The following is a 22,906-nucleotide window of genomic DNA, read 5'->3' on the forward strand; positions in this document are numbered from 1 at the left end:
ATAGTGGGGTGTGGTACCCTAATGCATTCCTCCCTAAATACACAAAGACCCCTCCAGAGCTTCTGTACCTCATCAGCTGGTATTTCATGAAAACTCAAAATTAGCCCTGGAGGCAGTTCAAAGGATCTGTGAGGTCATGGCTTGGACCCCCTGTACCACATGCCCCCTGTACTCAAATAAAGCCTTGCTTCCCAAGACCTGTGCAGGGACTTGCACCCACAGTTGCTTGCAGAGCACACATGCTTAGCTGTGGTGCTGACTGGGGGTGGCTCACTCTGGTGCCTTGCACACCGACAACCCCAGTTTTATAGCTGGTATCACATCTGGTGACCCTGAGCACCACCAGGAAGGATCTCTGATCTCAGAGCCAGGAGTAAACAAGGAGCACTGCAAGGTGAGGCCTCCAGCACCCCACTCCGCAAACTGGCATTTGCTTCCCTGAGAAAGAAAGCCTTGGTCTGTGTGCTCACTGCCAGTCTGGAGGGCACAGCGATGGGGGGCCTGGTAAAGGGTTCCTTCAGCCAGGCACCCTGTGGTTGCTGGAAAGGTGGAATGCAAGGCCCATTACCCACATCCCAGACTTCTGGCAGAAAGGACTGATGCTTTCCTGGCAGCCAGCCCTTGGTGAAGAAATTCATACATGACTTTTATCATGACTTCCAATGACCTATTTACGCTTCCCAGCCTTGAATAGCATCTAAGAGGGACATGTTCTTCTCCTTCGAGTTCAAACAGGCTAGAGAGCTGATTTGGGTCCTCTTCTCAGTGGGACAGATCTAGAGTCAGGGAACTCGAAGGCCGAAGACTGAGCGAATCCTCCTGGGATCACAGCGCCGATTCGATTCGGGTGACTGACTATAACAGCAGCAACGGCAACAATTGCGATGATATTAAAAAAAATAAATAAAACGGGGCTGGAGGGGTGGGCATAAATGGTAGGGCATTTGCTTTGCATGTGTGGCTGACCCAGGATGGACCTGGGTTGGATCCCCCGGAGTCCCATAGGGTCCCCTAAAGCCTGGGGCGATTTCTGGGCGCAGAATCAGGAGGAACCCCTGAGCGTCACCGGGTGTGGACCCCCAAAACAAAAACCAAATAAATAAATTACAATAAAAAAATAAGTAAATAAAATCCAAATAAATAAGTTGATTAAATATAAATAAATAAATATAAATAAGTAAATAAAATAGAAATAAAAAATAAAAATAAGATAAACAAATAAAATAGAAATAAAAATAAGTTAACTAATTAAATAGAAATAAAATAAGTGAATAAATAAAAACAGAATAAAATAGAAATAAAAAAGCAAATAAATAAATAGAAATAAGATAAAAATAAATCAAATAAATCGAGCACGCTGCCCTAAGGCCACGGCCGGGCAGCGACGTGCAAGGGAGATAGGGTCGGCAAGGCCCGCGCTCCCTCCGGCTCCCGCCCCGCCCGACTGACGGCATCCGAGGCTGGGCCGAGCGGACCGTCGGCCTCGGGTCGCGGAGACACCGCGCGCGCCCCGATTGGCCGAGCCGGGCCGGGCTCGCGGCTCCCATTGGCCGGCGGGCGAGCCCCGAGGGAGCCCATTGGCCGGCGCCGCGCCGGGGGCGTGTCCCGCCCGACGCGGGGCGTGGCCCGGCGTTGCCGTGGTGACGCGCGGCACGTGCGCAGCCACCCCGGAAGCGGGCCGGCCGGAGCCCGGAGGCAGCGCGGGTCGAGTGGGCCGGGGCTGGCGGCGCCGCTGGGCATGGCGCGGGCGAGCGGGCGCGGGCGCGGGCCCGGCCGGCCGGCCTCGCCGCTGCTGCTGCTGCTCCTCCTCCCGCCGCCGCTGCTGCTGCTGCTGCTGCTGCCCGGCCCCGAGCTGGGCCTGGGCCTGGGCCTGGGCCTGGGCCCGCGCCCGGCCCGCGCCGAGGAGACCGACTGGGTCCGGCTGCCCAGCAAGTGCGAGGGTGAGGGGCGGGGCCGGGGGCGGGGCCAGGGAGGGAGGGGGAGGGAGGAGGGAGGGGAAGAAGGAGGGAGGAAGAGGAGGGAAGAGGGAGGGGGAGGAGGAAGAGGAGGAGGGAGGAGGAGGATTAGAGAAAAGGGAGGAGGAAGGAGGGAAGAGGGAGGGGAGGAGGGAGGAAGAAGAGAAGAGGAAGGAAGGGGGAGGGGAGGAGGAAGGGATGAAGAAGAGGAAGGAGAAGGGGAGGAGGGAGAAGAGAGAGGGAGGAGGGAGAAGGGAGAGAGGGAGAGGAGGAAAAAGGGAGGAAGGAGAAAGGAGGAGGGAAGAGGGAGGGGAGGAAGGAGAGAGGAAAAGGGAGGGAGAGAGGAGGGAGGAAGAGGAGGAGGGAGAAGGAGGATTAGAGAAAAGGGAGGAGGGAGAAGGGAGGACAGGGAGAGGAGGAAAAAAGGAGGAAGGAGAAAGGAGGGAGAAGGGAGGAAGAAGAGAAGAGGGTGGAAGGAGAAGGGAGGTGGGAGGGGAAGGAGAAGAGGAAGAGGAGAGAGGAAAAGGGAGGGAAGGAGAGGGAGAGGGAGGAAGATGGAGAGAGGAGGGAAGGAGAAGAGAGGGAGGAGGGAGAGGAGGAAAAGGGAGGAAGGAGAAAAGAGGAGGAAGAGGGAGGGGAAGGAGGGAGAGGGAGAGAGGAGGGAAGAAGAAGAGAAGAGGGAGGAAGGAGAAAGGAGGAGGGAAGAGGAACAGGGAGAAGGGAGGAAGAAGAGGGAGGAAGGAGAAGGGAGGAGGCGGGAGGGGAGGAAGAAGAAGGGAGGAAGGTGGAGGGAGGCTGGAGAAAGGAGAAGGGAGGAGGGTCCCAGAGCTCCTGCACCCCTATGCCCAGGGGCCAGCGACAGCCCCTCCCTCCCAGGCAGCCCTGGGGACCGGCACTTCCAGGGAGGACCACTGGCTCTCCTCTCCAAGGTGATGGATGCTGTGACCAAGCTCAGCTGGGGTCAGACCAGGGAGCATCGAATTGCACCCCAGCTGAGGGGAGGCCGGGCCTCAGCTCGGAGGAGAGCCAGTGTTCAGCCCAGGGATGGAATGTGAAATCAAAAAGAAGAAGAAAAGGGCCCGGAGAGATAGCACAGCGGCGTTTGCCTTGCAAGCAGCCGATCCAGGACCAAAGGTGGTTGGTTCGAATCCCGGTGTCCCATATGGTCCCCCGTGCCTGCCAGGAGCTATTTCTGAGCAGACAGCCAGGAGTAACCCCTGAGCACCGCAGGGTGTGGCCCAAAAACCAAAAAAAAAAAAAAAAAGAAGAAGAAGAAAAGAGGGTCCCGCTCATGAGCCGCAGACCAGAGGCCTCTGTCAGGCTCAGATGGCGTTTGAGGAAGTTCAGAGAGCCTTCTGACTAGTTGTCTGGGGAAGCAGAGGCACCTAAATCACAGACACCTCGTTCCCTTGAGACCCCAACCTCCTCCCATGTGGCCCCTGGCTGTCACCTTATCCCACCCCCTGTCTCTTGGGACCAGTGGGGAAGCGCAGCCTGTTAGAGATCCTGCAGTAGGATCCGAGCCATGTCCACCACCTGGACCCAGGTTCAATCCCCAGCACCCCATAGGGCCCCTCCAGCCTCTCCAGGAGTTCAGAACCAGGATTAAGCCCGAGCTTCACTGGAGGTGGGGAGCAATCCACCTGAAGGGCCTACTTTTCTTCCCCACATTTCTGTTTTTCCTCCTACCTCCTGCCCACACCCCCAAATTGGCGATTAATCCTGTTCATCCCAATTCAAACCCTCTCTCCAGCAGGCCAGATGTTCCCTGAGCACCACAGGGGACAGAGAGGGAGTGGAATTTAAGTAAAGCTGGATTTGCAGGATTAAAGGGCAGATGAGGATGAGATGCTTCTGGGTCAGGCCTTGCCTACAACTAGAGCATGATGATGCTTTCCTTTCTCTTGGTTTCAAGCTATTCTTGGAGGGTTTCACTTCCTCTTCTCTCTCTGCCTTTCTATCTCATTCTCATGCCCCAGGGCCTCTCCGGTTCCTGTGAGTCTCACTTTCTAAGACAGTTCTTTCACTTGAGAACCCTCACAGGCTTATGGAAATGTAGAAATCATTGTAGCCCATCCTCTGTCTGTAGGTGATTGACTGAGCATGAGAGAGAGAGAGAGACTGAGAGAAAGAGAGACAGACAGAGACAGGAGAGAGAAAGAGAGCAGTGCTCAGGACTTATCCTGGCTCTTCACTTAGGGATCACTCTTGGGGGTGTCAGGGATTTAAACCCAAGTTGGCCACGTGCAAGGCAATTGCCCTGCCCATCATGCAAACACTGTAGCACTAGCTTATGCACTTTCTGCTGGGCCAGAGCCCATCTCCTGGCTCAGAAGCCTGAGTGGAGCAGGCCTAGGCACAGGGGAAGGAGAACATGCCCAGAGAGAGTGGGAGGAAGGTCTGGAAGGGCTGAGGTCTGTGCCATGAGTCTTCTCCAAGTCTCATTCTGGGTGGGATCCCCAGAGAGTCTTGAGGAGGAAAGAAGCCAGGTTGTGGGTGATGGATGTAAAAGAAGTATGGGGTGATGGGTTCCAACCATCCCCACCTCCAGGCCTGGAACACTGTAAGTGGGGGACGTGGGAGAAGTGAGCCAAGGAGCCAGAACAATGATGAGCTTGCACTGGGCAGGACAGAGGGGATGGGAGTCCAGATGGTCCCCAGGTCGGGTGCCAGAGAGGGAGGGATCCTTTCGGGCTCTGAGCTCACCCGCTCAGGCTGGCATTTTCTTGTGCTCAGAGTTCCCCTCACCATCTATGAATGCATACGCCATAAAACCTCACCCAGCAAGCCTCCAGGATATTTGTTTTGGCGGTAAATTGGTTTCCCATCAAACTCTGCCTGTCAGTATCGTAACAGTGCAAACTGTGATCTGAAAAACATTTCCTGCAGAAACGTCAGGAACTGATCGATCACAAACAATCTCTCCACAGCAGTCATCTTGTTAGGGCTCCCACATGAACCAGGGGAAGATGGAATAAGTCCTGTATGTGATGCTCGGTTTCAGGTACCATGGCAGTCTAGTTGAAGAGATGAGAGATGACTGTAGAGAGCCAGATAAAATTGAGAGCAGATGGAATTAATGTAGAGGACCTCCTGAGAATGCTTTTAGGGTGATGCTGGGAGAAGGGGCAGGAAGTCCCCTGGCAGGCATTAAGCCTAGGTCTTGGGCCCCACTTACTCCTCATACCATGGTAATTACTTTTTTGCACTTCTTTCCGTTCTGTTGATTGAAGGGAAAATACTTGGCTTCCAGGTCTAGATCCCCAGACAGTGTGTGACACCCAGCCAAGTTGCTTAAAAGTGACAAAGGATGAAGACCCAAAATGGCAGTACAGTGGTCAGGATGCTCGCCTTGCACACAGATGAGCCAGGCTTAATCCCTAACACTCTTTATGATCTCCTTAGTCCTCCAAGAGTGATCCCTGTAATGTAAAGCCAGGAGTAAACCCTGAGCAAGACTGGGTGTAACCCCCCCCCCCAAAAAAAAATAGAAAAAGAAAAGAAATGAGAGGATATATGTACAAAAGGGAGAAACCACTGGAGAAAACGGAGCAGATTAAATTGGTAGGAGTAAAGAGCAGCTGTTGGAACAGCATTTGAAGTCAAACAAAAATAGCCTTGCCCCTTGATCAAAACGACTTAAAAATTAAAAAAGACATTTGGGAAATGTGTGCATAAAACCCTGTCATTAAGAGTCACTGTAATTCACAGTACCTGAAAGAAGAAAAGAGAATCTGGGGACTGTACGGGGCAATTTGAATGTGAACTGAGTGCTAGATAATGGACGAATGTTGGCCAATTTTCTGAATGCCCTTAGTTGTTCAGTGATGCTGGAGAAGACCCTCTTCTTGGGGACTCCAAAAGAGCGCACAGCGGTACATGAGGTGTGCTCTGCCACTTTCAAAGGGGGTTGGCAAAACCGGTCATTTTGTATCATGTATTGGAAATAGACTGTGACGGATTGATTACATAATGCCTTTAGATTTTGAAGACTTTCAAGTGATGATGAGGGGCAAGGGCGGAAGAAACGTTTGGGAGAAGTGAAGTCAAGTAGGGTTAGGGCCAAGAGTAGGCATGGACAGGGGATCTGATTCATCTAAGGAACACCACAGTGGTTGGACTAACTCCCTTCCTGCCCCAGCATGGACCCAGCCTGTGAGTAGCCCTGGGGTCTGTTTGCTGGGAGGGAGTGACTACACGCGCGCACACACACACACACACACATACGCATATACATGCTCAGGGGTTGTGCTGTCTCCCTCCACAGTTTGTAAGTACGTGGCAGTGGAGCTCAAGTCCGCCTTTGAGGAGACCGGCAAGACCAAGGAGGTGATCGATACGGGCTACGGCATTCTGGACCGGAAGGCATCTGGAGTCAAGTACACTAAATCGTAAGTAGAGGGGCCTACCCTGCTTCGTTCTGGAGGCTTCGGGGACCTCTGAGTTGCCTCGATCCCGATCCTTGTGGTGAAGCACACGTCATGGGTGCTCCCTCTAGACAAGGCCTGTTCACCCACTGCTTCTGCCCTCAACCAGTTTTGTGATAGTCAGAAACTCAGTAGTTCTGTCTACGCTCTCTTCTATAAAAGCAAGACGATTGGATCTAATCTGGAGAGAGAGTACAGCAGGTAGGGTGCTTGAATATGGTCAATTGGGTTTGCTCTCTGGCATCCCAGATGGTCCCCAAGTACCAACAGGGGTGACTTCTGAGCACAGAGTCGAGAGGAAGCCCTGATTATCACCAGGTGTGACCCCCAAACAAGACAAAAGACTATTAGACCTCATCAGTCACTTCCAGATCTCTGAATTTAATGTAGTAACAGAGTTTAAAACCAGAACTATTCCTTTCCTTTCTTCTTTCCCCTTTCTTAACCCACAACTGCAAACCGCAACCCAGTCCATAGTAACTGACCTTAGTAACTATTAAAACCGGGCCAGAAAGATAGCACAGTGGTAGGGTTTGCCTTGCAAGCAATTCAGAACTGATGGTTCTTTATTTATTTATTTATTTATTTTTTTTTGTCATACCCGGTGGTGCTCAGGGGTTATTCCTGGCTGTCTGCTCAGAAATAGCTCCTGACAGGCACGGGGGACCCTATGGGACACCGGGATTTGAACCAACCACCTTTGGTCCTGGATCGGCTGCTTGCAAGGCAAATGCCGCTGAGCTATCTCTCCAGGCCCTGATGGTGGTTCTAATCCTGACATCCCATATGGTCCCTCGTGCCTGCCAGGTCGATTTCTGAGCACAGAGCCAGGAGTAACTCCTGATAGCCTTCGGGTGTGACCAAAAAAAAAAAAAAAAACCAAGTTGATTTCTATCAACTATGATCACTTTTTCAGAATGTAGTATTTTAACATCCAACTTCAATATAGTTCATTTAAGAAACAAAACAGGGGCCGGGAAGGTGGCGCTAGAGGTAAGGTGTCTGCCTTACAAGCGCTAGCGTAGGACGGACCGCGGTTCGATCCCCCGGCGTCCCATATGGTCTCCCCAAGCCAGGGGCGATTTCTGAGCTCATAGCCAGGAGTAACCCCTGAGCGTCAAACGGGTGTGGCCCAAAAACCAATAAAAAAAAAAAAGAAAAAAGAAACAAAACAAAGGAAAAGAAACCTTACACATTGACTCCCTTAGCTTTATAAACAGTCTTCTCTGTGGAGCTGTTACAGTTCTGTCTCTCTGGTTTGTGTTCCAGCATCTCCGCCCCCTCACCAGGTGCCCAGCCACCCCTCCAGCTCTAACTTGCCATTAGTGTGATGCGCAGGGCTCCAGTAGCAAGAATGGAGGGTTGGACCCCTGACCCACAGGGGCGCAGAGCTGAACTCAGTTTCTCTCTCGCTGCTGTCTCGGCAGGGACTTACGCTTAATCGAAGTCACAGAGACCATTTGCAAGAGGCTCCTGGACTACAGCCTGCACAAGGAGAGGACGGGCAGCAACCGCTTTGCCAAGGTTGGATTTGTTCTCGTCCCTCATCCCCACCAGGAGGCCCTTGTTGGAGCTCAGTGCCCAACGCCCACTTCCTTCCCCCTCACAGCCTCACTTGGCACTTTGCATGCCTGCTGTCCCTGCCAACAGGCGCAGTTGCAGCGACCCTGGGGATAGGCAGCCAGGACGGATTTGTTCAGAGTGAGCTTGGGGCATATAGGAAAGAGGGTTCTGAGGTGATAGAGGAAGATACCGAGAGATAATGACCACCCTCTTCCTCCCTCCCATGTGGCCCCTGGTCTTCCTCCTGGGCCTCTCTTGAATGTGTTGAAGAGACGTTGGGAGACGTTGGACTCACCAGCCAGGGGGAGACTATGTCTCTGGGGTCTTTCCATCTAGGGTCTCTTTAGGGCCTGGTGCCAGCATCTCCCCCAATTCGTCTTCTATGAACCCCTATTTTTATGTTTGTTTTTAGATTTTTTTGAGTCACACCCTGTGATGCTCAGAAGTTACTACTGGCTCTGTACTTAGGAATTATTCCTGGAGGTGCTCGGGAGACCATCTGGGGCACCAGGGATTAAACCCAGATTGGCTGTGAGCAAGGCAAATGCCCTTATTCGCTGTACTATTACTCTGGCCCCTCTATGTGGACCCTTCTGGTTCAAGAGTTCACATCCCCGAGGACTTATCTTATGACACATTTAGGTCTTAGCTTTAAAATTTGCTCAGATTTTATAATACGTTCATGTTTCCTTCAGTGTAAAAATGTTATAAATTATAATCCATAGATTGAAAAATTAGAAGGAGCCTCAGCCATTTTCCAGCAGGGGGATGGTTAGCTCCATTAATCTGGCCCCAAGTTACAGGCCTGTTGGGCAGCTGTAAAAGAAGAGTTGCAGCAGGCATATTCTGAAATGAACTCCACTTTTCCCAAGGTGTAAGTTGGGGAGGTACAAGGGTGAAGGGGGTTTGAGTCACACCTGACTGAGCTAGAGGGCTACAGCACTGGGTCTCAGTGCTTGCTCTGGGGTCATTCCCCATAGTTCTGGGTGGCCTTGCAGTTTCTGCTATCAGATTTGGGTCCTTGCGTGTGCAAGACATGACCTCCATCCAGAGAGGGTTGTATGTATGGGATGTGGCCAGTTTATTCCATCTTGCACATGACATATGGTTCCTAAGCACTGTCAGGGGCTACTGCTGAACACAGAGACAGGAATAGCCCTTGAGGACCGCTGGGTGAAGCCCAAACCATCTTCCCACCATCCTCAAAAAGACATGAGCTGGAGACAGAACAGTGGTGCAAGTGATAATGCGTCTGCCTTGAGCACACTAGCCTAGGATGGATCACGGTTCAATCCCCCTGTGTCCCAAGGGTCTTCCAATCCAGGAGCCATTTCTGAACGCATAGCCAGAAGTAACCCCTGAGTGTCACTGGGTGTGGCCCCCAAACAAACAAACAAACAAACAAACAAACAAAAAAAGACATGAGCTGGGCCGGAGCAGTAGTGCAGGTGGTGGGGCATTTTCCTTGCACACGCTAGCCTAGGACGGACTGCTATTTGATGCTCCAAGCCAGGAGCAATTCCTTTTTTTTTTTTTTTTTTTTTTTTTTTTTGGTTTTTGGTTTTTGGGCCACACCCGGTGCTCAGGGGTTACTCCTGGCTATCTGCTCAGAAATAGCTCCCAGCAGGCACGGGATTAGAACCAACCACCTTGGGTCAGCTGCTTTAAGGCAAACACTGTGCTATCTCTCCGGCCCCGCCAGGGGCGATTTCTGAGCGCTTAGCCAGGAGTAACCCCTGAACCTTATTGGATGTGCTCCCCCCCCAAAAAAAAAAAAAAAAAAAAAAAACATGAGCTATCTCCCTGGCACCTATAGGTCAGCTTTTAGTTTGGGGGGTGGGTTTGTTTATGGACTAAGTCCAGTGTCTGTGGGGACTGGTGCTAAGTTTGTACCCAAAGATCCCCTTCTCCTTATGCACACCATATGTTCCAGCCTTTGAGCCTTTGAGCCATCTTATTGCTCAGATACATGTTTAAGTAACACACAGTGAAAAGGCCTGGGCTGTCGGGGAGTGATAGAGTACATGAGTCCCTGGATTTCACCGCACGTGTGCACATACACACATGTGGAATAGTGCGAGTAGTTGTACTGCCCATAGAAGAAGCAGGGTGGGAGGAAGGAAGAACACAGCCATTATTGTATATTGGCGTAGATTTTTCTGACCTCTCTGAAATGCTGTTTCTGAAAAGAAATCTACTTGGCTTGTTTTGGGGGCCACATCTGGTGGTGCTCAAGGTTTACTCCTGACTCTATGCTCAGTGATCACTCCTGGCAGGGCTCGGGATCAAATCCTGGTTGGCCACTTACAAGGCATGGACCTTATCCACTGTACTGTCACTGTACTATCATTCTTGGAAGAATCACGTTCAACCCTTGGTCCTTCCTGCTTCTCCCTTGAGAAGAGGCACGGGCCCAGGAGGAAGCTGAGGTAAGAGTGTGACCCCATGCAGCGAAAAGAAGGCTCTGCTGCTGGAGGATGTCGATGAGGAAAGAGGAAAAAGGGGAGAATCGAGACGAACGTGTCTCCTGGAAAAGGCATCTCCTGCAGAGCTCCAGAGGCCACAGAAGACTTGGGGAGGATGAACCAAAGGCAGCAGAACAGAGTGAAACTCTCACGTGGCATGTTAGCATCAGGAGGCAGGCCCATCTTTGAGAGGAGGGCGAGATCCAGGGTGAGGAGCTCGGCTGGGTGTTGGTTCTCTGAGCCAGGCCCCTGGGCTCCCAATGTGACTCCCCCCACCTACCCCTACAGCCTCTCATTCTGCTCTCTTCCAGGGCATGTCAGAGACCTTTGAGACGCTGCACAATCTGGTCCACAAAGGGGTCAAGGTGGTGATGGACATCCCCTATGAGCTGTGGAACGAGACCTCGGCAGAGGTGGCCGACCTCAAGAAGCAGGTAGGGCCCTGCCCAGGAGCCTCTGGAAACACACACACATACATACACATACACACACGAAACACACACACACAACACTGGAAACACACACCAGGAGCCACTGGAAACACACACATACACATACACACGAAACACACACACACTGGAAACACACACATACCAGGAGCCACTGGAAACACACACACACACACACACACACACACACGGAGTTGTCCACAGGGGAACTGTTTCAGGACCTTTGCCGGTGTCTGTTACTTTGTCTCTCAGTGTGATGTGATGTTACGCGCACATTCTCCCTCCCTCTCTCTCTCCTCTCTCTCTCTCATTTTGTGTCTCTCTCAATGTGATATGATGGTACACACACACACACACACACACACACATACACTCTCTCTTTCACTCACTTTGTGGGGGTGTATCCCCTCAGGGGAGCTGGTTCCAAGGGCCTTTGCCATTGTCCGGTATTGTGTCTCTCAGTGTGACGTACTGGTGGAGGAGTTCGAGGAGGTGATCGAGGACTGGTACCGGAACCACCAGGAGGAGGACCTGACACACTTCCTCTGCGCCAACCATGTGTTGAAGGGGAAGGACACCAGTGAGTCAGGGCCGGGAGAGAGGGCTTGGCGCCCTCAGGGAGGAGGGTAGAGAGTGGTCAAAAAAGAACTAAAGTCAGAGACATGGTAGCATCTCTGGGACAGGGTGACCAAGTGAGGTAAGGGAACCCAAATTTGGGCTGGATAGATAGTGCAGTGATAAGGCGTTTGCCTTGCAAGCTGCCAACCCAGAATCGACGGTGGTTCAAATCCCAGCATCCCATATGGTCCCCCGTGCCTGCCGGGGTCAATTTCTGAGCACAGATCCAGGAGTAATCCCTGAGTGCCACCAACTATGGACCAAAAACCAAAAAAAAAGGAACCCAAATTTGATCTCTAGCACCACATGCTTATGTGTGTGTGTGGTTCCCCCACCCTGGTACCCTGGTTCAATCCCCAGCACTGATCTGATCTCCCGAGCCCCACTAGGAGTAATCCCTGAGCACAGAACCAGAGCACTGTCAGGTGGCACCCAACCCCCATCTTCACCCCCTACAAAATGGCATCAGGACCAGATGCCATGCAGGTAACTCAGCTGCCCAGACTGGCCTGTAAAGCCCCCAGAGGAGCCCATTTCCATGACCATTCCCCGCAGTCTCTGCTCATGTCCCTGTATTGTGGCTGTCTCTGTGCTTCGAACAGCTCCTGATGAGCTCGGCTCAGCTGGGTGGGCCCAGACATGAGATGCTACTTGGGCCACCAAGCCATGCCTGTAGTGCTGGGCATCATAGGAATCCAGTTTGGGCCCTGTTCTCGCAGGACATGTAACTGTCAGCCCTTTTCTGGCGGGTGAGAGGAAGGGGCCTCCTAAGCCACTTTAGGGGTTCTGGGGGTAACTCCCAGCAATACTCTGCCGACAGAGTCAGACCATCCAATCTTTGGTGCTGCTCGGGCCCTGCAGTGTTGGGGGCCACTAGGAGCACCCCTCCAGTGGTCTGGAGCCACTGGGGTAATGCCTGGTGGTTCTCCAGGGATAAGGGTGCCCAGGATTGGACTTGCGGCTTCATACATTTGCTCCAGCCCTCTGGGCTTCCTCCCTAGCTCCGCACCCCAGTCTCAGACACTCTCTTCTTCATCCCAGGTTGCCTGGCTGAGCAGTGGTCGGGCAAGAAGGGGGACACCGCGGCGCTGGGTGGGAAGAAACCCAGGAAGAAGAGCAGCAAGGCTAAGGCATCGGGCAGTGGCGGCAGCCAGCAGAGGAAGGAGCTGGGGGACCCGAACCCCGAGGAGGAGGAGGGCATCCAGAAGGCATCCCCCCTCACACACAGTCCCCTGGATGAGCTTTGAGCTGGACCCAGCCTTCCCGGAACGAGACCCTGACCTGGAGCCAGGCTGCTTCAGCCGGGCCTGGCAGGCACCACAGACCTCTGGCAAAGGGCGCCCGAAGAGCAGGGCCCAGGTCGGCCTCCCGCCCAGATTGTGACTTGAGGGGCAAGTGTTGGAGCTGGGCCCTGGGGCTGGAGCCCTCAGGAACTCGAGGGGAGCCCTCCTGACCTTGGTCTCCCCTGATTCCCCCACAGTGAAGTGAGACTGCAGCCCACCCCCAACCCCATTTCTGTCCCTGCTTTGGACACCTGTGCTCTGCCCAGCCATGTTCAGGCTCAGAGTAAACATTTTGGCCTTTTTTGTTCCGATTTCTGAGTCTTCTTCCACCCCACAGAGGGGAGTCCCCTTACTCCCTTTCCATGCCTCTGCCTGGCAGTCTTGGGAGCTTCGGGGGGCAGCACTCACCACTGTTTTCATGACTGAGAGGACAGAGGGCCAAGGTTAGGGGGAGGCGGGTAGTGTGTCCTCTCTCTGCCCCTCAACTAGCCTGGTCCCCAGGGCTCCCTGAACACCCGGTGGCTGCCCTCAGCCCTCCCCCGAGGGCATCTGTTGTAATGTGTAAAGTATTGACTCGTGTCCCATGCCCCTGTCCCCGCCACCTAGCAGCTCGGCCTGTTGGCCTTCAACTTTAACCTTGTTCCTGGGGGCCACTCCTGTTCGCTGCCCACCCAGAGTGGGGGCCTCCTAGTTCCCCCGTGAGAGCTGGTTACATCATGTTCTCAGGAGCAGAGGAGGAACAGGAGGGCAACCCTGGGCCGGGGGCAGCTCTCGACCCAAGAGTGATGACCTAGGCTGCGTGTGTGTCCCTGCGCTTTGACCCTTACAACATCCAGCCTCACCCCTAGAAGAGGAAGCCTAGGCGTCAGGCCTGACGTGTGCTGCGGTGGCCCCCAGCCTCCGTACTGTTCAGCCACGGTGTCCTCCATATCTGAGGACACTATGTCCCCCCACCTGACACTTCCTTGTCCCCTCTCCTGTCACCACTGTACCCTGCTCCTGCTCCTACTTGGTAGAAAGGAGTATGGAAACTTCCTAGAAGACTCCACAGTAGTTGGGCCCTTGAACTGTGCTCCCCTTCTCCAGGCACCACACTAATACCCATCACCCACCCCGCTAGGTCTTGTGAGGAGAGAGTGTCTTGAGGCCAGACACACCCCCATCCCTAGCCCTGCCCAGCCTGGGTTCAGTCAACACCCAGCAATAGTAGCTCAGGGCTTATTCCTTGCTCTCCACTCAGAAGTCACTCCTGGGGCTGGAGCGGTGGTGCAGTGGTAGGAAGTTTGCCTTGCATGCAACTGATCCAGGAAGGACCTGGGTTCTATCTCTGGCGTCCCATATGGTCCCCCAAGCCAGGAGTGATTTCTGAGCGCATAGCCAAGAGTAACCCCTGAGCATAACCAGGTGTGGCCCAAAAACAAAAAAAAAATCACTCCTGACAAGAGGCCAGAGTCATAGTACAGTGGGTAGGACACTTCCTTACACATTGGCCGGCCAATCTGAGTTCGAACCCTTGCATCCCATATGGCTCCCCCAAACACTGCCAGGAGTAATTCCTGAGTGCAGAATCGGGATTAACCCCGGGCATTGTTGTGTGTTGCCCCAAAACTAAAACAAGAACCACTGCTGATGGGCTTGGGGATCATATGGGAATCAAACCAGGTGGGCCACGTGCAAGGAAGACAAGGCCCTCACTGCTGAATGTTGCTCAGGACTCTGCCAGAGCTTTGTCTCCTGGCCTAAATGGCTTAGCACCAGTCCTCGGATTCTTTCTTCAGAGGGGTGTTTCTAGCTACCCACCTTTCCAGGACTGATAACTACCCTTACCAGTGTTGCTCAAGAGGCTGGTGGTTCAACTGAAACACCTTTCTGGCTTTTGTTTGGACTGAACGTGGGAGCCAGCTGAGCCTCTAGACTTGCCCGGGATTTGGGCCAGTGTCTCCTCCCCTCCTGTCACTAACACGCAGCACTGTGGTGCTGGCCACTCTGTCCTCAAAGCTTCACTGGCCCTTTGCTGCAGGGCAAGGCAGAGGCCTGGCACTGGGGAGTGACCAGGCGGCCCCATTCCCACCCCCATAGGGGATGAGCCTGTTCTGCCTCATCTTTGCTCTTTGGCCTCTGACCTGTGGCTGCTGATGTGAGCATAACCTGCACCCCTAGCTTCCCCCACAGGTCAGGTATGCAGCACTCAGCTCAGTGCAGCCTGGAAGGGCTGGAGGCAAGATTGGGGTGTCCTTTCTCGGCCTCTCCCCCCTCCCTTGCCAGCCTTGCCCATGTGCCTGCCTTCTACCAGGCAAGGGAGGTTTCCAAGCTCCTGCCCACGAGTTGGAGCTCCAGTTGGTGGTGGGGCTCTGCCCATTACACATATTAAACATGCAGACCAAGGGCCACAGGGTGGGGTGCACTTTTAGTGATCCCAGAGCAGCCGGAACTTGCTGGCAACTCAGCTGGCAATACCCCTCAGCCAGATTTTTCAGATCCTGAAAGTCTTGTCTCCGGAGGCAGAGCCCTGTGGGGTGGTCTCCAAGGTGGCTGCCTCAGGGCTCTATGTACTTGCTCTGTTGTTCCGTTTGAGGGGCCTCCCAAGCGATGCTCAGGGGTCCTGGGAGCTACTCCCAGGGATTCTTGGCCAACTGGTCCTGACAGTTCAATGATTGGGGTGCTCAGGGAGGGCTTCCAGGAAGGACTACATGTCCTTGGGGAGGCAGGGAGTGGTCCATGGGGTGCTGGGAGGGAAGTCAGCTCCTGACATGTGCTTCATATGTACCCTGCTCCCTGTGTTCTCTCACAGGACCTCGCATATTCATTTTGTTTGGGGTCATCCCCCTCCCCCAGTGCTCAGGGCTTATTCCTGGCCAGGAATTATCACTCCTGGTAATGCTCCATAGGGCCACTAGCAGGTACCTTACATGGAGCTAGAGAGAACAGTGGGTAAGCCACTTGCCTTGCATGCAGCCAACCTAGGCTCAATCCTTGGCAAACCGTATGGTCTCGAGCCTGCCAGGAGTGATCCTGTGCACATAACCAAGAGTAAGCCCTGCACCCTGCCAAGTTTGGCCCAAATAACAAAACCAAGATTTAGGATTAAAAAGAAAAATTTACAGGGCCAGAGCAGTGGCACGGAGCAGTAATGCATTTGCCTTGCCGGAGCAAGCCTAGGACGGACCACAGTTCCATCCACCAGCATCCCAGATGGTCCCCTGAGCCAGGATAGATTTCTGATAGCATAGACAGGAGTAGCCCCTGGGCATCACTGGATGTGGCCCAAAAGAAAGAAAAAAAATTAAACTCAAAAAATAAAGTTGGGGGCTTTATAGGAGTGATAAGATGGGTAGGGTGCTTGCCTTGCACACAGCCGTGGCCAATCTTTATTCAATTACCAGAATCCCTGGGTACTGCTAGGAGTAATTTCTGAGTGTAGAGCCAGGAGTAAGCCCGGAGTACCACTGGGTGTGGCCCAAAAAGGAGAAAAAAAGTAAGATTCTTGATGGTCTTAGAACTGCCCAAAGCTGAAACAAATATTCAAACCTGTGAGACAAGGTTGTGAATGGCCTTTCACACTGTACCAGCCACATCAGTGAGGTCCCGTGCTGGCAGTCACCTGCCCAGATGTACAGAGAAGTATCTGCATCATTCCATGTGTGAACAAAAGCCCTATGAGTTAGTGGTCGGAAAAGAAAAATAAGCCTGTTTGTCATGCACTGCAATGGCCACTGCTGATTGGTTATTGGAAGGATCCTAATCCTGGGCGCTAGGCCCTTGAATCTCTTGATCCCCTGCTGGCCTAGTTTGCACTAGTGAAATAATTTGCACTATTTCCCCAAACGTTTACTCTGGGGGCCAGACAGATAGCAAGGAGGTAAAGCATTTGCCTTGCATGCAGAAGGCCAGTGGTTCGAATCCTGGCATCCCATCCCATATGGTCCCCTGAGCCTGCCAGGAGCAATTCTGAGCAGAGAGCCAGGAGTAACTCCTGAGCATTGCTGGGAGTGACCCAGAAACAAAAAAAAAAAAAAAAAAAAATCCTGAGTACAGGCAGGTGTGACCGCCACCCCATATTTTTTTTAATATTCATGGACCAGATGAAGTAGGAGCCAATCATGGACATAAGTGAATCCTAAGAGACATAGTGCAGGGTTGGCAAAAAAAAAAAAACCACAAACATTTACCCTTGGGAGACCAGATAAATAAGATTGTGGGTAGGGAGCTTGCCTTGTAGTCAACTCAGGTTACATATGGATCCCTGAACACCACGCTGGGTGTGGTCACACCTGGTGGTGCTGGAGGACCAAATGTGATGCCAAGGCTTGAAACCCGTGCAAAGCAAGTGCCTTACCTGATGTCCTATCTCTACAGCCCCTGGATTACGTTTTTGTGATCTCTCCAGGAAGTTTCATTTTAGGACAATCTGGGCATTCTATGCTAAAGTTGTCAGGTGTTGGTGTCAGAGCAATGGTATAGCAGGTAGGAGACTAAGCTTGCATGCAGCCAACCTGGGTTTGATCCACGGCACCCATATGGTCGGTCACTCAAGCACTGCCAGAGTAAGCTCTGAGCACCACTGGATGTGACCAAAAATAGAGCAGGTGTCAAAAGAGGTGCCATCAACCTTTAGCACATTGGGGAGCCAGTGCCTGAGGCTGCGTGTGCCTAAGATTTTGCCACCGTCAGCTTGTCAAATAGGGAACTTGTGCCAAGTTCAATTTAGTCCTCAGGACAAGCAAAGGGCCCAGAATCTAAGTTTCTACTTTTGTAGAGATGAGAACTTGACCACCTCACCGGAGAGAGGGCTGAACCCAGGCTTTGCATCTCCATCCAGCACTGCAGGCACCCCCAAACTCAGAGCAGGGAGTCACCCTTGAGTTCTGCAGGGTGTGGCCGCAAGAAAAGCAAACGACAATATTAACACACATACAGGGCCCAGCGAAATGGCTCATGGTAAAGTAACCCCCTTGCAGATGTGATGTCCTCCAGGTTGGATCCCCAATACCACATAGTAAAATTTCTTTTTCTTCTCTTTCCTCTTTATCTTTTGTTTTTATTTTGGGCAAAACAAACAAAACCTGTGTAGTACAGGCGATCAAACCCAAGTTGTGTGTGCAAGGCAAGTGCCTGCTGTGCTATTTTTTCAGCTACTTTCCTTTGTGTGTGGAGAAGTTTGGGCCATCCCAGCTCTATCCTCAGAAATGACCCTTGGTTGTCTTCAGGGAACCATGAGTGGGGCTAGGAATTTGAACGAGGTGCTCCGCCACCACCACCACAGCAGCCCGCAAAGCAAATGTCTTACCTTGTGTTCTCTCTCTGGCCCATCCCTAAAGGTAGTTTCCATTTAAAAGTTAATATATTAAGGGCCGGAGAGATAGCATGGAGGCAAGGCGGTTGCCTTGCATGCAGAAGGACGGTGGTTCGAATCCCAGCATTCCATACGGTCCCCCGAGCCTGCCAGGAGCGATTTCTGACCATAGAGCAGGAGTGGCCTCTGAGCGCTGCTGGTTGTGACCCACAAAACAAACAAACAAAAAAAGTTATTAGGTCAGAGTGACAGCACAGCAGGTAAGATGTTTGCTCCGCAAGTAGCCAACCTGGGTTTGATCCCCAAAATCCCATAATTTAGTAATTTTTCCTTCCTTCCCTCTTTCCCTCCTTCCTTTCCTTTCCTTCCTCCCCCCTTCCCTCCCCTCCCTCCCTTCCCTCCCTCCCTTCCCTTCCTTCCTCCCCTCCCTCCTTCCCTCCCCTCCCTTCCCTTCCTTCTTTCCTTCCTTCCTCCCTCCCTTCCTTCCTTCCTTCCTTTGTTCCTCCTTCCCTCCATTCCTCCCTCCCTTCCTTCCCCCTTCCTTCCTTTTCCTTTCTTCCTTCCTTCCTCCCTCCCTCCCTCCCTCCCTCCCTTCCTTCCTTCCTTTTCTTTGCTTTTTGGACCACACCTAGTGAGCTCAGGGGTTACTCCTGGCTATGTGCTCAGAAATCACCCCTGGCTTGAGGGACCATATGGGACTCCAGGGGATCAAACTGCAGTCCGTCCTAGGTTAGCGCATGCAAGGTAAAAGCCCTACTGCCTGTGCCACTGCTCCAGCCCAGAAGTAACTTTTCTTCTCTTTTTCTTTTTTGTTTTTAGGTCACACCCGGCAGTGCTTGGGTTCCTGACCCAGCTCTCAGCTCAGAAATCGCTCCTGGTAGGCTCGGGGGACCATATGGGATGCCAGGATTCGAACCACCGTTCTTCTGAATGCAAGGCAAATGCCCTACCTCCATGCTATCTCTTCAGCCCTCTGGCCCTTTTGTTGTTGTTGCAGAAGTAATTTCTGAGTGCAGAGTGAAGAGTAATCTCTGAGCATTGCTAAGTCTGACCTATAAACCAAAAAAAGAAAAAAGTTAATATATTAGGACCAAAAGCAAATGTACAGTGAGTGATGCTCTTGCCTCGCACACAGCCGACATCCTTTATGGCCCCTTGAACCTACCAGAAGTGATCCGAGTGCAAAGCCAGAAGTAAGCCTGAGCACTTTGGGCATGACCCCAAAAAAAGTTAATGCATTATATATATACATATATATGCAAAGCACAGAAATGAAGAATGAAGATGTACATACTTGTACAGTGCAGTGAATTCTTGCCTGTCCCCTGCTATCTCCGCAGCCCGAGATAGCAGAGTGCAGAGGGAGTTGCTTAGTATCTGTTGAAAGAAAAACACAGAAATTCAATAACTGGCCAAGGCCACTTAGTAAGCGACCATAGCAGGTTTGGGGCCCCGTTGCCCCCGGCTTCAGTGTCCTGGGACAAGGCCATGATGTCAGTGCTGAGCTGTGGGCTGGCACAAGCCTCCACTGAGGGCTCTCCCTCCTGAAGGCAGTGCAGCTTCTGTCCAATCGTCCTTTTATGTCCTTGCTGGACCTTGAAACCCAACTCGAATGAGTTCAGGGTGCTTTTAAAAAAAAAAAAAACCAGAACTTTTCAGAGTTTGCTTGTTGATAACGGTAAGCCAAGAACTGGCTACTTTTGGCAGTCTAAGAATAATCCAATTCTATGACTAGAGAGAAATGCAATGAGTAAGTAAGGGGCTTGAATGAAGCTGACTTGGGTTCCATCTTTTTCGCTCCATATGATCCTTCAAGCCCTGCCAGGAATGATCCCTGAGTGCAGAGCCAGGAGTAAGCCATAAGCACCCTCAAGTGTGACCCCAAAAACTTAAAATAAGGTGATTGTGTTTCTCTTGTAAGGAGATGTGGCTAGGGAGAGAACATATGGGGTTCTGAGGATTGAATCCAGATTGGCCATTTTCAAAGCCCTGCCTGCTGGTGCCATCTCTCTGACCAAACCCAAACCTCTGTTGTTTTTTGTTTGTTTTTTGGTTTTTGGGCACACCTGGCAGCACTCAGGGGTTACTCCTAGCTCTGTGCTCAGAAATTGCTCCTGGAAGGCTTGGGGGACCATATGGGATGCCGGAGATTGAAACCGGGTCTGTCCCAGGTTGGCCACTACTGTGCTATCACTCCGGCCCCCCCAAGCCCTAGTTTTTTTTTGGGGGGGGGGCCACACCCGGTGGTACTCAGGGGTGACTCCTGGCTGTCTGCTCAGAAATAGCTCCTGGCAGGCACGGGGATCCATATGGGACACCGGGATTCGAACCAACCACCTTGGGTCCTGGATCGGCTGCTTGCAAGGCAAACGCCGCTGGGCCCCCAAGCTATAGTTTTAATGATGTGTCAAAGAGAATCTTTGTACATGGTAATAGAGCTCTCACAGTTGCCCTAAGTCTTGGTGCAGTGCAGTGTAACAATTGATAGAGGGACCTGCTTTGTATTTGTATTTGTATTTGTTGGAAATTCATTAAAGCAGATTGAGTCTTTAAGTGGCATATTTAAAAGTGTAAAAGAGAGGACCAGAGCGGTGGCACAAGTGGTAGGGCATCTGCCTTGCACATGCTAGCCTAGGACGGGCCCCTGTTCGATCCCCCAGCATCCCATATGGTCTCCCAAGCCAGGAACAATTTCTGAGCACATAGCCAGGAGTAACCCTTGAGCATCACCGGCTGTTGTCCCAAAACAAAAAAAAACAAACAAAAAAAGTGTAAGAGTCCCTGAGCCAGCCAGTACAGCAGGTATAAACAATTACTGAGTGCAGAGTCAGGATGTAAGCACCTAAGCGTTCCCTGTGTGATCCAATTAAAAAGAACGTGTTTTGTTTTGTTTTTTTGCTTTTTGGGTCACACCCAGCAGTGCTCAGGGGTTACTCCCTGCGCTCTCCAGCTCAGAAATTGCTCCTGGCAGGCTCGGGGGACCCACATGGGATGCTGGGATTCGAACCCACCGTCCTTCAGCATACAAGGCAAACGCACCTACCCTCCGTGCTATCTCTTTGGCCCCAAAAAGGAACTTATTTTGTTGTTTAAGGTTCACTGATTTCCAATAGTTAGTGGTGACTTTCCCGAGTACATAATTCCAACTCCACCCCCCTTGCTAGTGTAGCTCACCTCCCTCCCCCAGAATCCAACTCACATTTCCTTCCCAATCCCCCACACCACCTAACTCAGTTTTGTGGAATCAGTTTTTTGTTTGTTTTGGCGGGGGGACACAACCTGGCGGCATCAGGGTTACTCCTGGCTCTGTGCTCAGGAATCACTCCTGGCAGGGGGACTATATGCCTGTGCCAGGGACTAAACCTGGGTTTGCTGTGTGCAAGGCAAGGTCCTTACCCACTATCCTCTCCTAACCCTTTGTATGTATCTTTTTGTTTTTGTGTTGGGGCCACACCCACCGCTCTCAGGGTTTGCTCCTGGTGTGTGCCTCAGGGAATGAACTTCTAGGGGTGCAGGAGATGGCTCCATGGCTCCTGTAACTGCTTTGCAAGTGTCAGGCTGGGACTTCTTCCCTGGTGCTTCCCCTGGGTGGAGGGTGTGATCCAGGCAGCCCTGCCTTCGGAGACCCCGACGCCTCCAGCAATTTCTGTGAGCATTACAACACGACAGCCAAAGAAGAGGTACAAGCAATGGATCAGGAGTTCACTGTCCAGTAAACAAGTTTGTGAGTGTTGCAACAGCCTCCAGAGAACACCACCAGCAAAAAATGTCCCCTTCTTCAGCATACATGTATAGCTAACGACTTACATGACCCCCCAAGCATGTGTGTGCACCCCTTCCCCCAACTGCCAGAACTGCAATAGCAGCAAGGAGAAAAGTAAGAAGAATTACAGTTCACATCTGCTGTGTCTCCCATGCGCAGTTACAGCATAAACACACACTTCAGCACACCATCCTAGGGTCTTAGGAATAGCTTTGGTTTTTTCCAATTGTAACCATATTTATCAGCTAAAGTTTTTTGTAAAAATATTATAGAGTGGGCCTGGAGAGATAGCACAGCGGCGTTTGCCTTTGCAAGCAGCCGATCCAGGACCAAGGTGGTTGGTTCAAATCCTGGTGTCCCATAGGGTCCCCCGTGCCTGCCAGGAGCTATTTCTGAGCAGACAGCCAGGAGTAACCCCTGAGCACCGCCGGGTGTGGCCCAAAAACAGAAACAAAAAAACAAAAAAAAATTATAGAGAGTGAGTGACTAGAAAATAGTACAGTAGGTTAGAACACTTGCTTTGCAGTCAGCAGACCTTGGCATTGATATTCCCTTGAGCACAGTCAGAAGTGATCCCTGAGCACTGTCAGGTATGGCCCCAAACCAAAAAAACAAAAACAAAGCATAGTGTGAGGATGAAGAACTAAAATACTGTATTTTAAACCAGGGCCAGAAAGATAGCACAGCGGTAGGGTGTTTGCCTTGCATGCAGAAGGACCGTGGTTCAAATCCCGGTATCCCATATGGTCTCCCGAGCCTGCCAGGAACGATTTCTGAGCATTGAGCCAGGAGTAACCCCTGAGCGCTGCCTGGTGTGAACCAAAAAAAAAAATCACAAAAAAAGGAATGAAAGAAGAAAGAGAGAGAGAGAAAGGGAAGGAGGGAGAAAGAAAAGAAAGAAAGGAAGGAAGGAAGGGAAGGAAGGAAGGAAGGAAAGGAAGGAAGGAGAAGGAAGGAAGAAGGAAGGAAGGAAGGAAGGAAGGAAGAAGGAAGGAAGGAAGGAAGGAAGGAGGAAGGATGGAAGGAAGGCAGGAAGGAAGGAAGGAAAGAAAGAAAGAAAGAAAGAAAGAAAGAAAAGAAAGAAAGATAA

The 22,906-nt window shown here is 51.9% G+C and overlaps 1 protein-coding gene across 1 annotated transcript; it reads left to right on the plus strand.

The window, feature by feature from the left end:
* The first annotated feature begins 1,738 nt into the window (after window positions 1-1,738).
* Window positions 1,739-13,071, plus strand: CNPY3 (canopy FGF signaling regulator 3). Its single transcript, XM_049765208.1, has 6 exons — window positions 1,739-1,940; window positions 6,223-6,346; window positions 7,810-7,906; window positions 10,722-10,844; window positions 11,322-11,439; window positions 12,519-13,071. Exons 1-6 carry the CDS (start codon window positions 1,739-1,741, stop codon window positions 12,722-12,724), a joined length of 870 nt encoding a protein of 289 aa, XP_049621165.1. The 3' UTR covers window positions 12,725-13,071.
* Window positions 13,072-22,906: the final 9,835 nt, after the last annotated feature.

Source organism: Suncus etruscus, chromosome 18 (assembly GCF_024139225.1).
Source record: "Suncus etruscus isolate mSunEtr1 chromosome 18, mSunEtr1.pri.cur, whole genome shotgun sequence".
NCBI lineage: Eukaryota > Metazoa > Chordata > Mammalia > Eulipotyphla > Soricidae > Suncus > Suncus etruscus.